General features: G+C 43.5%; 1 protein-coding gene across 1 annotated transcript in view; it reads right to left on the bottom strand.

Moving 5' to 3' along the window:
• Positions 1–12960, bottom strand: part of SLC36A1 (solute carrier family 36 member 1) — a 42963-nt gene that overhangs the window by 17302 nt on the left and 12701 nt on the right. Inside the window, exons 3-7 of the mRNA XM_040498166.1 lie at positions 8657–8747; positions 7695–7783; positions 7149–7244; positions 5060–5144; positions 4419–4637 (exon numbers count right to left, since the gene is read on the bottom strand). Of these exons, the coding sequence (XP_040354100.1) occupies positions 4419–4637; positions 5060–5144; positions 7149–7244; positions 7695–7783; positions 8657–8747 (580 nt within the window). The remainder of the gene's footprint in view (positions 1–4418; positions 4638–5059; positions 5145–7148; positions 7245–7694; positions 7784–8656; positions 8748–12960) is intronic.

Raw genomic sequence — 12960 nt, 5'->3', positions numbered from 1 at the left:
GAGCCACACAGGCGACCTGATTATGCGCTATTTTTGAAGTAAAAATTGAGATAACTAAGAGCACATGAAAAACCGCTTATGAAATGATAGTGAGAACATTCACTTTTAAAATTTGCACATTCACTATAATGCCACTATGTAAACACTCCACATGGATAAAGCTGCTTTTCTCTTTCTTTTAATTCTTATAAAAGAGTTTGAACACCTGAAAAATTTTATTGATACACACATGATAGGAGTATTGGAACATTAGGGATAAAATGGCAAAAAAAATAAAAAGCCATTTAAAATTATAGGCAGATGAAAACCATAGCACTTGTTAACTGCAGGTTAATGGAGGTGCAGACACAGAATCCTAGCTGGCTCACCACTGAACAACGGCCCCCAGTGACGGAGCATCAAAGGAACAGGACTCAACAGGGACAGGAGCTGTCCTTTCAGAATGCAGCTTTTGAAACCACGCGAATCCACGGCTTAAATATAAGAATTGCTTTTTAAGCTGCCTTTATAATGTTTTTTGTGGCACCTGGGTGGCTCAATCGGTTGAGCATCCGACTTCGGTTCAGGTCATGATCTCGCGGTCTGTGAGTTCAAGCCCCACGTCAGGCTCTGGGCTGACAGCTCAGAGCCTGGAGCCTCCTTCGGATTCTGTGTCTCCCTCTCTCTCTGCCCGTCCCCCACTCACGCTCTGTCTCTGTGTCAAAAATAAATAAACATTAAAAAAAAATTTTAAGCTGCCTTTATACTGTTTTAAAATTGATTTAACTATAGAGGTATTTAGACAAATACGGGGCATGCTCTAACAGTGTGACAGAATAGTACCAGTGAACAAAAGGTGATCTAACGTTAATCTCTATAATAGGCTTCTCTTTGAAAGTTTTCAAAGCAATTATATTATAGTTTCCCTAAAATATAATTTTAAAAATGCATTTTTTTTCCTTCCTGAGCTTCTTCTACTAATAAATTGCTTAGATCTCTTTATAAGAAGTATTTCAGTACCTGGAATGAAGACAGACTAATAAATATTTTTGCTCTACGATGAGACAAAGAGTGAAATTACAGTGCCTTGAAATTACTCCTGAGTCACAGTGTAACTTCTGGAAGCTTCCTGGAAACAGGAGCAATCTGTTGGTTAGCGGCTGACTGTTATCCAGGCTCATACATCAGATCTGGCTGAAGTATCAGAGAGGGAATTTCAGAATCCATGTCTGGGGATACTGGTGTGAATGAGACCAGCAGAAGGAATTTATAATTTTCCACACTTAATAATTGCTACTGACTTAAGAGACCAACCACTTAAGTGGAAAATGTTTAGGGGCACCTGGGTGGCTCAGTCAGTTGTATCTGACTCCTGACTTCAGCTCAGGTCATGATCTTGCGGTTCATGAGTTCAAGCCCCGCATCAGGCTCCGCACTGCTAGTGCTTGGAATTTTCTCTCTCTTCCCCTCTGTCTGCCCCTCCCCTGCTTGTGCGTGCTCTCTCTCTCTCTCTCTCAAAGTAAACAAATAAACTTTTAAAAAAATGGAAAAAGTTTAACGTGCAAAGAAACATACAAATTAAAATCAGCTCATTACCGACATATTACCTCCTCGGTTCTATGATATTATTAATTTCAGTGATAACAGCTTCCTGAGAAAATGCTGTTAAGTGTACATAAGGATTGCAAGATCTACTCCAATTTTGGAAATATCCTAACTATGAAAAACATTGCATCTCAGAATTAAGGAAATGCAGCGATAAAAAACATTTACTGGGAGCCCCCTCCGGGGGAGGCCCTCTGCTCAGAACCATGCCATCTGTCATTCCAGGTGGTGAAGATATGGGGAAGCCTGCACAGGTGGAGGATCTCGGTCGACTTCCAAGATGGTGTTTGCACGAGGAGCAAGCGCACCGGTCACACACGTTCGGGACCGCGGAAGGGTTCGGAAACACTGGACAGCAGAAGACGCCAAGACAAGACAGCAGCAACACAGCCACAAAAACGACCCAAAGGGAGCATCTTGACCTATGCACATCAAAATGATGCTGCTCGACTCACAGCCACAGCACCGTTCTCCCAAGCCACCCCAGCGCTGAGAGCACTGTGTGACCACACACGCCTCCTGGCTAAGCCCAGAGGCAGGCTCACACTCACGCTCAAGAAATTGGCGGGGCTGCCTCATCTGCAAGGGCAAGTTTGCTCTACGCACAGACAACGCTCTAAACGGACACTGCCTTCCACTGGGGCGGAGACACTGTTGGAAGCCACGTTCCCATCCCGGCCCTCTGATCACGGCAACCACCGCAGTCCAACGACTAAATGCAGTGTGTGTGCACGTCTATGTGAGGTGGCCTCGCTCGCTTTAATGTCCACTGCGGTGTGTCCTAGGCACTGATTCAGATCTCTAATTACAACGTTAAATCATGCATTTATTTACCCTTCCTTGTTTTAACTTAATTTGCCAGAGGTAGAGAAGAAAACTCTCTGGAAATGGTCAATCATGCGTTCATGGGTCCTCCTTCCATGCTCATCAAAAATGGGACATATCCAGATAGCAGTTTATTTTGTTCTTAAAAAATAGTTCTGCGGAAGAAAAGTCAGTATCGGCCACCCATCTGACTCACTAAGACAGAAGAAAAACGGTAAATGCTCACTGAGTACAATGTTAATCTAAATTCATTATGTCATTTCCTCAGTAGAGGAAAACCTGTTTCACAATGTGCTGCTTTCCTAGAAACCGTATCAGTGAGTGACCTGGTCACTGTTAAGTAGACCGTGTGAAAATGAGTTAATGTTCACCTGTCAGATTGACTAATATTAAAAAGATTGATATGTCTAGTGCTGGCTACTTACATACTATGGAAGGGAGCCTATATGAAATTGGTCAAAAGCTTTTGGAAAAAGCGACTTGGCAAAATAAAAATTCAAAAGTGCATACTCTTCAACAGCTACACCTCTAGAAAAATACCTTGGGGGAGTATTTCTACATGGCCACAAAAAGAAAGGCCTCAGAAAACTCACTGCCAGAATACTAAAGTAACACTAAAAAATTATAAACAACCTGACGGTCCACTGACTGGGGACTGGTTAAATAAACTAGGGCACATCTATTCTCTGAGATACTATGCAGCAATTAAAAAGGATGAGGTAAAACTACGTGTAACAACATGGAAAGCTCCCTGCCACGCTGGTGCTGTCCCGGAAACAAAAAAGCGAAGTAGAGGAACAGCACATCTAATAATTTTTAAAATCAGGTTAAACACAAAACAAAACATTCTTTTTTTTATATATTTCTCTACGTACTAGACACAATTCAAACCAGGATACTGTCTGTGTTATGTGTAGACGCATTCACAGGACCTAGACGGAGACAGACCAATCACACACAGTGAGTCTCTGAAAGAGCCTCGGGGTGGAGATGTGGTTTTCGATGCTCGTGTTGTCTGCATCTTAATGAGTATGCACTGATGAGTCCTTTGAGTAATTACATCTAAATACCTTTTTTTAAAGTTATGCTTTTATTCACCTGCTTTCATTCTCCTCTTTTTCTGGAGTGTTGGCAAAACACATGGTCTCGTCCATAGAGGGCCACGCTGTTTGAGGGCACATTTTTCTCGCCTCGTCTTCTACCCATTCACATACATCTTCTCTTGCACTGCCCCACAGACCTGCCCCCGTGGGCTAGGCAAGGGGAAGCAATACTGGATTTATAATTTTGACAAATAAATACATAACTGGAGTGGTAAGGAATTACTTTATCTGAATATCACGTTACAGGGGCCCCTGGGTGGCTCAGTCGGTAAAGCGTCCGACTCTTGATTTCGGCTCAGGTCGTGATCTCACAGTTCGTGGGAGGAAGCCCCATGTTGGGCTCTGTGCTGACAGCACGGAGCCTGCTGGGGATTCTCTTTCTCCTTCTCTCTCTCCCCCTCCCCCTGCTTGTGCTCTCTCTCTTCTCTCTCTCAAAACAAACATGTAAAAATAAATAAATAAATAAATATCGAGTTAGAGAAGTTGATTTTTCTTTTCATCTTAATATTTGTCTATTTTCCCATTACACGATGATCCATATATTAACTATCCAGTTGAGGAAAAGTCTAAACCAGTGATCTCAATAGGGGTGACTTGGCACGCGCATACCCACCCTCAGCACACTTTGCAATGTCTGGGGATATTTTTGGCTGGCCTAACTTGGGGAGTGGCTGCTACTAACAGCTGGTGGGTAGAGGCCAGGGATGCTGCTAAAATCCCACGATGCACAGGACAGTCCCCACGACAGAAAGCTTATCTGGCCCAAAATGTCAACAGTGCCAAAGTTGAGAAGCCCTAATCGAAATATACCACACGTAAGTAACATCTCCCTATTTATGTTCCACTTACTTGTTTTGTTTGCTGCTTTGATTATGTAACAGGCGGAGGGAGAGCCTGGGCTCTTACCTGGACAATGAACTGGTAGAGCATAACCAGGCTAACCAGCATGGTGATGTTGGCCAACAGAGAGAAGATGGACAGGGCTCGGAGGTTCCTGACAAAAACCAGCAGCACCAGGAAGGGCAGGAAGGTGAGCATGTAGAGTCGGGAGTCCATGGTGGGCGTCAGAATCACAGTCTCATTGTTGTGGCAGTTGTTGGTGGTCCCATTGGCCGCTTCGATCACCTAGAATGAGGGGAAGGAAAGCGACAGAAAAGTCTCTCAAATGACAGAGGCCGGTGGACCTCCCACCCAAAAGGGTTCCTAACTGGGGGCTCAGGAGGAAAACAACGCCATTCAGGAGTCTGTGGCTGGTGAACCATCTTCAGAGATCTTCATAACTGTCATCAGCAACCCAACTGTCTGAGGTGGGTTTGAGCACATCTTATCTAAACACAGGAGGATAGACAAGGTACCTGGAGGAAGTTTCTCAGTGTCATAGGTCTTTAGACAAAATTACACAAAAGACACCGTTCTACATAATGTGTTAAACTCTTAATTCTTTTGTTGACCAAAACTGGCTTAGAAGGAATCCTAAACTCAAAATCCACTTATCTCTTGCCATTCTCTCTCTCTCTGTCTTTTTTTTTTTTAAACCAGGGCCCTACCTGTTTAAAGTTGTCAGCCAGAAAGACAAAGTAGACACAGCAGAACCCCAGCTGCGTGACAATCAGGAAGAAGTCCACCAGGTGCCTGTAGAAGGGGAAGGAAAGAATACAAACATCATGAGAATGAAAAGCAAGAGAGTCCTGGAGACAGAGGTGTTCCAACAGTGCTTCTTCCCAGGCCGTCACAGCCCCTTCCCACCAGGTGACAAGGATGAGGGTGCCCTGACAAAAGGAGAAACCATGCAAGGTGCCACCAGTCTGGAGCTTTGGAGGAGGGTGAAGACGACGCTGAGGTCCCCTTCCTCTGTCTTCTCTAGAATGCTGCGTGGGGTCGGGTGATCCCGAGATCAGAATGGCTAGAGTGGAGCACACACCCCAGGACCAATGACCAGCCCTTGGCCTCCCCCTCCCCGCGGCCTGCCTATCCTGTCTCACACTGTTTGTTCTAAAGCTACAGGGAGCGCTCAGCATAAAAGCCCAGGAGGTGGAGCCCTTTACGCTCGCTTTCTATAATATGGATCTAAGAAACAGCCCACTTTCACATAAGTACACAGAAACAGATGTACCAAAACAGACAACTGATGGAAGCCCTGAACAATAGCTGGCAACAACCTAAAAGATCATCAAAAGGAAAATGAGTAAATGCAAGACCATTCTTAAATGGAGAGGTATACAGCAGGGAAAAAGAGTATGTTAAATCTATATGTGCTGATAGAGGTAGGTCCAGGACCTTTAACTGAAAAAACAAACAAACAAACAAAGAAAAAAACAGCTTCCAAATAGTACTTATAGTACTGTCAATTTGTGTAAAAAATGTTAAGAACATGTGTATGTTTGTATACGTACAGAAAATGCCAGAAGTCTACCCAAGCAAGTGTAACCAATAGATACTTTTATTTTTCACTTATGAACGTGTATCTTGCTCAAAAAAAAAAATTTACCATGAACAGACATTAATTTCATTAAAGAAAGGAAGGGAGGAAATAAGGAAGGAGGGAGGAGAAATGGGGAGAGAGAGAGAGAAAGAGAAACAGAGAGGAGAGGAGAGAGAAGAAAGTAGGGAAGGGGGCGGGGAGAAACAATCAACCAACTACCAGCCAACCAAATAACCAATGGTGGCCACTTGGCACGATGGCTTCTCCCAGTCACAAAAAATGATTCTGCTAAAAGAATCGCAAAATAAACCTGTATCACAGGAGGAAGCTATGTGTGAAACTATAAAACCTCCCTATGAACACAAAAAGGGAGTTTTCCTGGAGAACATAGATTTAATGCAGTTCCATTTAAAAAGAATGTAAAGGATTCAGCCTTTGATGTCAACTCTCTACTTCTAAATATACCATTTCCTCAAACAGGAAACAAAAATTAGAATATTTCTCTCCCGGCATCTGGAAACTTACCCTAAGGAGAAATTTCCAAACACTCCCCGCCCCCCTCCCCCCTTGAAATGTCTCTTTCCCCAACAAACCCATTTGTTCTAGCTCAGCTCATCTCTTCCTTAACGCCTTCTTTCTCCTGCCCGGTGCCCTGCCCTTAAAGCACCCATCATGTGCACTTTGCATCTGGCACAGGTAACCGTCCTTAAATCTCCTCCCTGTCTGAGCCCCTAGGGTGCGCTTCTAGCTTCTGACACTGTTTCTACAGGTATAGACTATTCCTGATCTCTTGTCCTTGAGCCTTCCACATACCCTTCTCCTTACAGAGACTACCAGTCCGCAAAGGGCCAGGACCACACTATTCACCCCAGGGGGACCCCCTCCCTGTATCGAGAATTATTCTGCATGACTTATAAGAGAGTGCTTAAATATCTTTACTGAACAAATGAGTGAATAAAAAATAATCACTGGTCATAGACTGCCAAAGCTGGGAACAGCCAGGTTGGCCAATAAGGAAACTGAGGACCAGAGAAGAAAGGGGTCACACAGCCAAGGTCACCAGATGACTGCAGGCAGAGCTGAGCTAGGAGCCAAATCCACTGACCCAAACAATGTTCTTTCCACTGCTTATACCGTGTGCCGCGCCCCACCTCCCTGTCGGAGGGCCTCCACTCTGCGAGGCCACAGCTGCAACAAAGGAGGTTAGTGGTTACCTTCCCCAGTGCGCGTGGTTCCGGAGCCAGGAGCTGGGGCTGGATTCCAGTCCGTACATCACTGTGTCCCCATAGTCCACAAAGGGCTTGTTCAGTCTGGGAGGAGAGGGAGAGAGGAAAGGCAGAGTGTGTGGGTTCAACAAAGTGACAGAACACAGGTAGCTCCCTGAGACCTGGGCCAGTTCCCCACCTGTCACCCTGGAGAAACTACTGACTCCTGCGTCTAATGCTTTCAAGGATCAGAAGTGTTAAATCAACAGGTCAGTTACTTCCATATAATTACCGACCATCTGGCAGAACCATTTCAGTGGGGTAAATACTACAAAGCACATAAAATGAGAATGCAGTCTCTGTCCACTGGACACAAGCAAATACGACAGATGACAACAAACTGAAAAAGAACACAAAAATAACCAGGGGAAGGGAGTTCTGCAATAATCAGCAGCCACCTGCAGCTAGCGCAGAGAATTTAGAGTGGCCTAAGTCCTCTCTTTCAGCGCGGCTAACAGAATCCCAAAGGACAACTTGGCATATCAGAGCGCTCACCTGCGGCAGAAGTGATGAGCACATTTCACCAGGATACCCATGCAGTGCACAGCCACGATGCCTATCACCAGCAGGCTGAGGGGACCCATCTGGGGACAGGTGTTGCGGGCAAGAGAGAGAGAGACAAGCAGGTAGAATTAGGAGTGAACCCAATGGAGAGTGGATTTGCAAATGATCAAAACACTACTAAGGCACCTTCCAGTGACAGAACATCTGGCACAACATTCGAGATAGGAATGTGATCGTGGGGGTTAGCTCGGGGAGAAGGGCATGATCTGAACCTTAGCATGCTTTCAAAAGAGTTAACCTCATGGAGAAGAATGACACAGCATAAGGCTGTTCCAAAACAGCTTCAATTCAGCCGAACAGAAGGCTCCTATGTTCTGGGAAGAAGAGACAGGCAAGGGGCGGAGGGAAGGGGAAAGGTCTCGTTAGGGCAACGCCAGATCAGGAAAAGATGCCCTTAGCTAAGGGCAATCCACATCTCTGAGCTAGCTCCAACTCTAAGAGAAACCAAATGGCTTTAGATTGCAGTCTGTAGGGGATGAATCATAACAGAAAAAGTAAAATTCTCAGAGTTGGCCTCCTAGGAGTGGGACGTGGAAGGACCGTGGAAGAAACCAACAGATTTCTGTTACGAGTCCATTACTTAATATTATTGACAGAAACTCCCTGAGACATTTTAAGTACTCCTCCTCACCCCAGAGTAAGCTACATGAGGGCAAGAATCTCTCTTTTTTATTCACTGATAACGCTCAGAACCCAGAACAATGTCAAGCACACACAAGGCCCTAAATAAATATGTTTAAGTGAATGAACACCTGAATTTTGCTTTTTCTCAGCTGAATTAAAGAGAAAAGCTTTTCATTTTTAAGTGTTTTAAATGAAGCAAATTTAAAAAAACACACACACCATCTCCTAAAATTTGTCATGATACTCCCCCTGCCAATGCAGATCCTTACCAAGATGCCTGCATTCTTCACTGCCAGAGGCAGCCCCAGGAGGCCGGTGCCAATGTTGCCTTTTAGCAAGTGGACCAAAGTCTGGAACCATCTGAAGTGGAAAGAAGGTAGACAAGGGCATGTTAACAATAATGACAGCTAACATTTACTAAGCATGTAGCCCTGTGCTAAACACTTTCATGCATTATCTCATTCAATGTCTACAACAACCCTATGAGATAGATGTTAACTTTGTTTTATGGATGAGGAAGACACTTGCTCAAGGTCATATACCTAATAAAGAGTTCAGCCAGGATTCAAACCCAGGCAGTCTGACCCACGAGCCCTCCCCTTGCCTCTGTGCTATGAGCTCCATTCCCTGTGGGATCTCCAAGAACCCCATCTCTATGGCACATTAGACCAGAGGGACACCACGGCTCTCTGTAGATGCTTTATCTTTTCCTAGTGGGTCTGGTGTGGGTTTCACCATAACTGCCCACTACAGAGACTCGTATCCAAAACCACAATGGAGGATGACAAGCATTCAGTGTGAAGGACAAGACACTGGTGTAAGAGAAAAACGAGGGACATAAAAAACAGAAGCCCAGAACCCTTAAAAGAAAACTGTATGCAAAGTGAACAGAGCAAAAGGAATATGGTACCACAAACAGCCAGTCCCTGGAATACTTTGTATTTAAAATTAAAAGTCGGTGGGAATGCAAGCTCTGGAAAACAGTATGGAGGTTCCTCAAAAAACTAAAAAGAGAACTACCCTACGACCCAGCAATTGCACTACTAGGCATTTATCCACAGGATACAGGTGTGCTGTTTCGAAGGGACACATGCACCCCCATGTTTATAGCAGCACTCTCAACAATAGCCAAAATATGGAAAGAGCCCAAATGTCCATCAATGGATGAATGGATAAAGAAGATGTGGTATATATATATATACAATGGAATGTCACTTGGCAATCAAAAAGAATGAAATCTTACCATTTGCAACTACGTGGATGGAACTGGAGGGTATTATGCGAAGTGAAATTAGTCAGAGAAAGACAAATATCATATGACTTCACTCATATGAGGACTTTAAGAGACAAAACAGATGAACATAAGGGAAGGGAAACAAAAATAATATAAAAACAGGGAGGGGGACAAAACATAAGAGACTCACAAATATGGAGAACAAACTGAGGGGTACTGGAGGGGCTGTGGGAGGGGTGATGGGCTAAATGGGTTAAGGGGCACTAAGGAATCCACTCCTGCAATCATTGCTGCACTCTATGCTAACTAATTGGGATGCAAATTATAAAAAAATTAAAATAAAAGAATCTGCATTTTCAAAAATAAATAAATAAATAATAAAACTAAAAGTCGGATTGGAGAAGCCCTCTTCAAACGTCACCTAGTTCATCATTCTGCCTTGAGGACAGATTTCCCCCTCACCTATTATAGACTGTCCATCTCACACTGTGATTATAAAGCCTATCCCACACCCTCATTCATTTTTTCACCCAGCAAATACCATCTGTTCTGTGTAAAACATTGTGCTCATACTGTGGTAGAAAGAAGTATGAATCAGATACGGACCTGGACCTCGGTCTCTAGAAATTAATAATGTTTCAATGAAAAAATACGGCAGATACATTAATAACCACCCAGGTAGAGAGACGCCTTCTTAAGATGTGCCCGGGAACAGTGTTCAGGGAGGGGGAGGCAGGTGAGGGTCCCAGAGTGGAGATCTGAGCTGAGTCCAGGAGGACAGGCAGAGCTTGCAAGGGTGCCCCTGGGGAAGAAAGGCCTGGAAATACAAAGCTAGAGAGAGACAGGGGGCATCAGCACAGAGGAGTGTGTTTCCTCAAGGACTGATAGCAGAGGAATGTCCTCATCTGCCATATTTTCTATCCCACTACCTCCAGAAGGATACAAAACAGGTCAAACATAGCCATCGCTTTGCCCCCAATACATAGACTCACTCAGGATTTGGCCTCTGGCACCATCTGGAAATTCTTCCGCACAAATACCCTAAATCCCTCCTAAATGATGTTTCCATATATTTCTTCAAATCAGCAATTCAGAAGAAACCAAAAGCAAATAACATATGTTCACTCGTAAAGACCATAACAAATATGACGTATCTCTACTCTCTGGAATGGAATTTTACTTTTGGTAAACTTTTTCCTTCTACCTCTAGGAAGAAGACCTCTCGACCTGCCTACTGTCCCCAAGTTTCTCAGGAAAGATCAAGAAAATGTCTTTGAATCTAAATGAGAAGAGGCTGAGCACTCTCCTGGACTATCCTGAGGAAACAGCCTAAGGACCACACGAGTACAGGGGTGACTGCTTAATTATCAGCAGCCAGGGACCAGAAGATTATAAGCAGGATGATAAGTGAAGCAAATGTCTACCTTAGCAAATGTTTAATCCACTCAAGGCAAAGGTAAGCATTGTAGCAGACCCACCTGCCTACCAGAGGCCTCCCCAAAATGCCTCTGAGCTGGGTTTTGTGGGAGACCAGGTCCCTATTAGCCCCGGTTCTGCCAGTAACTCTATACAATTCCCTTCCCTTGTCTGGACCTTAGTCTCAGCTGTAGAGTGAGGGGACTGGATAGGACAGCATCCTTTCCAAGGTCTCTTTAGCTCCGAAACACCAAGATTCTAAGCAACTGGCCAACATTACTCTCTTTAATCAATGGCCCCAAGCTGAGATTACCCAAAACCATGAGTATCACAAAATCAACTCCATGGACTGCAAAGTCTTAACTATGGGGAGTACAGGGAGGAAACCTTGCAAATCTCTGTAGTTCAGTTTATGTTCCAGATCAGTAGTTCTTACACTTTTTGGTCTCAGGAACCCTATATATACTTATAAAGTATTAAGGATACCAAATAGCTTTTGATTATATGGATTATGTCTGCTGATATATATTACAAATTAAAATTGGGAAAATTTAAAATATGTATTGATTAATTAATTAAAATAACATATTAATAAAATAAGTAAATTCTATTTTAAATTAATTTACTTAAAATTAAATTAATTTATTTTTTAAAAAAAAATTTTTTTTTCAACATTTATTTATTTTTGGGACAGAGAGAGACAGAGCATGAACAGGGGAGGGGCAGAGAGAGAGGGAGACACAGAATCGGAAACAGGCTCCAGGCTCTGAGCCATCAGCCCAGAGCCTGACGCGGGGCTCAAACTCGCGGAGCGCGAGATCGTGACCTGGCTGAAGTCGGACGCTTAACCGACTGCGCCACCCAGGCGCCCCAAAATTAAATTAATTTAAAAATAAAATTATATGTTAATATAAATAACAGATTTTTAAATTTCTTTTTTCTTTTCTTTTTTTGTTTGAGGGAGAGAGAGAGTGTGTGCAAGCAGAAGGGCAGAGGTAAAGGGAGGGAGAGAATCAAACAGGTTCTACGCTTAGCATGGAGCCCAACTGGAGGCTCCGTCCCATGACCATGAGATCAAGACCTGAGCTGAAAGCAACTTAACCAACTAAGGCACCCAGGCGTCGCTATAAATAACAGATTTTTTTTTTAATGAAAAGTAATTCTATTTTCCAAAACGAAGACTGGTACTAATTTACGGTTTTTTTTTGCAAACTTCTTTAATGTGTTGCTTGATAGCTTCACTATCTACTTCTGCATTAAATCTGTTGTGATATGTTGTTTTGGTTGAAGTACACGAAGAAAATTTGTCCTCACAAAGACATGCAGTTGGAATGTGTTTTAGTAATCTCTTTAGACGATTATGGTAGTTTTCGTTTGATACTTGACATGTAGTTGTTTCTTAGAAGTTAGTTACAACATGGAGTCTGGCCTTTTCAATATCATATCAGATCAAAAATCTACTGGTGATCTTGCCCTTTGCATGAATCTTTCACTCACACGCAATTTTCTAATATCAGGCTGGCCATTTGGAAGATACTGGTTCCCTGAGTTATGCAGATCTTCCGAGCACTGGCACATTTCACTACACAATATCAGAAAAACTCACGTTTATTAATATCACTGAAGTTTTTTTTTTTTTTTTTTTTTTTAAGGGAGAGAGCGAGCACAAGTTGGGGAGAGGTGCAGAGGGGGAGAGAGAATCTTAAGCAGGCTCCACACTCAGCATGGAGCCTCACATGGGGATCAATCATACGACCCTGGGATCATCAACTGAGCCGAAATCAAGAGTCAGATGCTCAACCAACTGAGCCACCCAGGCACCCTACTAGCCTTTAAGTAGAGGGAAGCTGTCAAGGTCAGTGTTGGATACCAGGTTTTTTTCTAGTTTTGCTTGAAAACTTAAATTTTATTGTGGACCACAAA

Source organism: Herpailurus yagouaroundi, unplaced genomic scaffold, assembly GCF_014898765.1.
Source record: "Herpailurus yagouaroundi ecotype Mexico unplaced genomic scaffold, PumYag 29, whole genome shotgun sequence".
NCBI lineage: Eukaryota > Metazoa > Chordata > Mammalia > Carnivora > Felidae > Herpailurus > Herpailurus yagouaroundi.
Note: the sequence above shows the minus strand (reverse complement) of the source record. Positions and strands in the feature narration are given on the sequence as shown.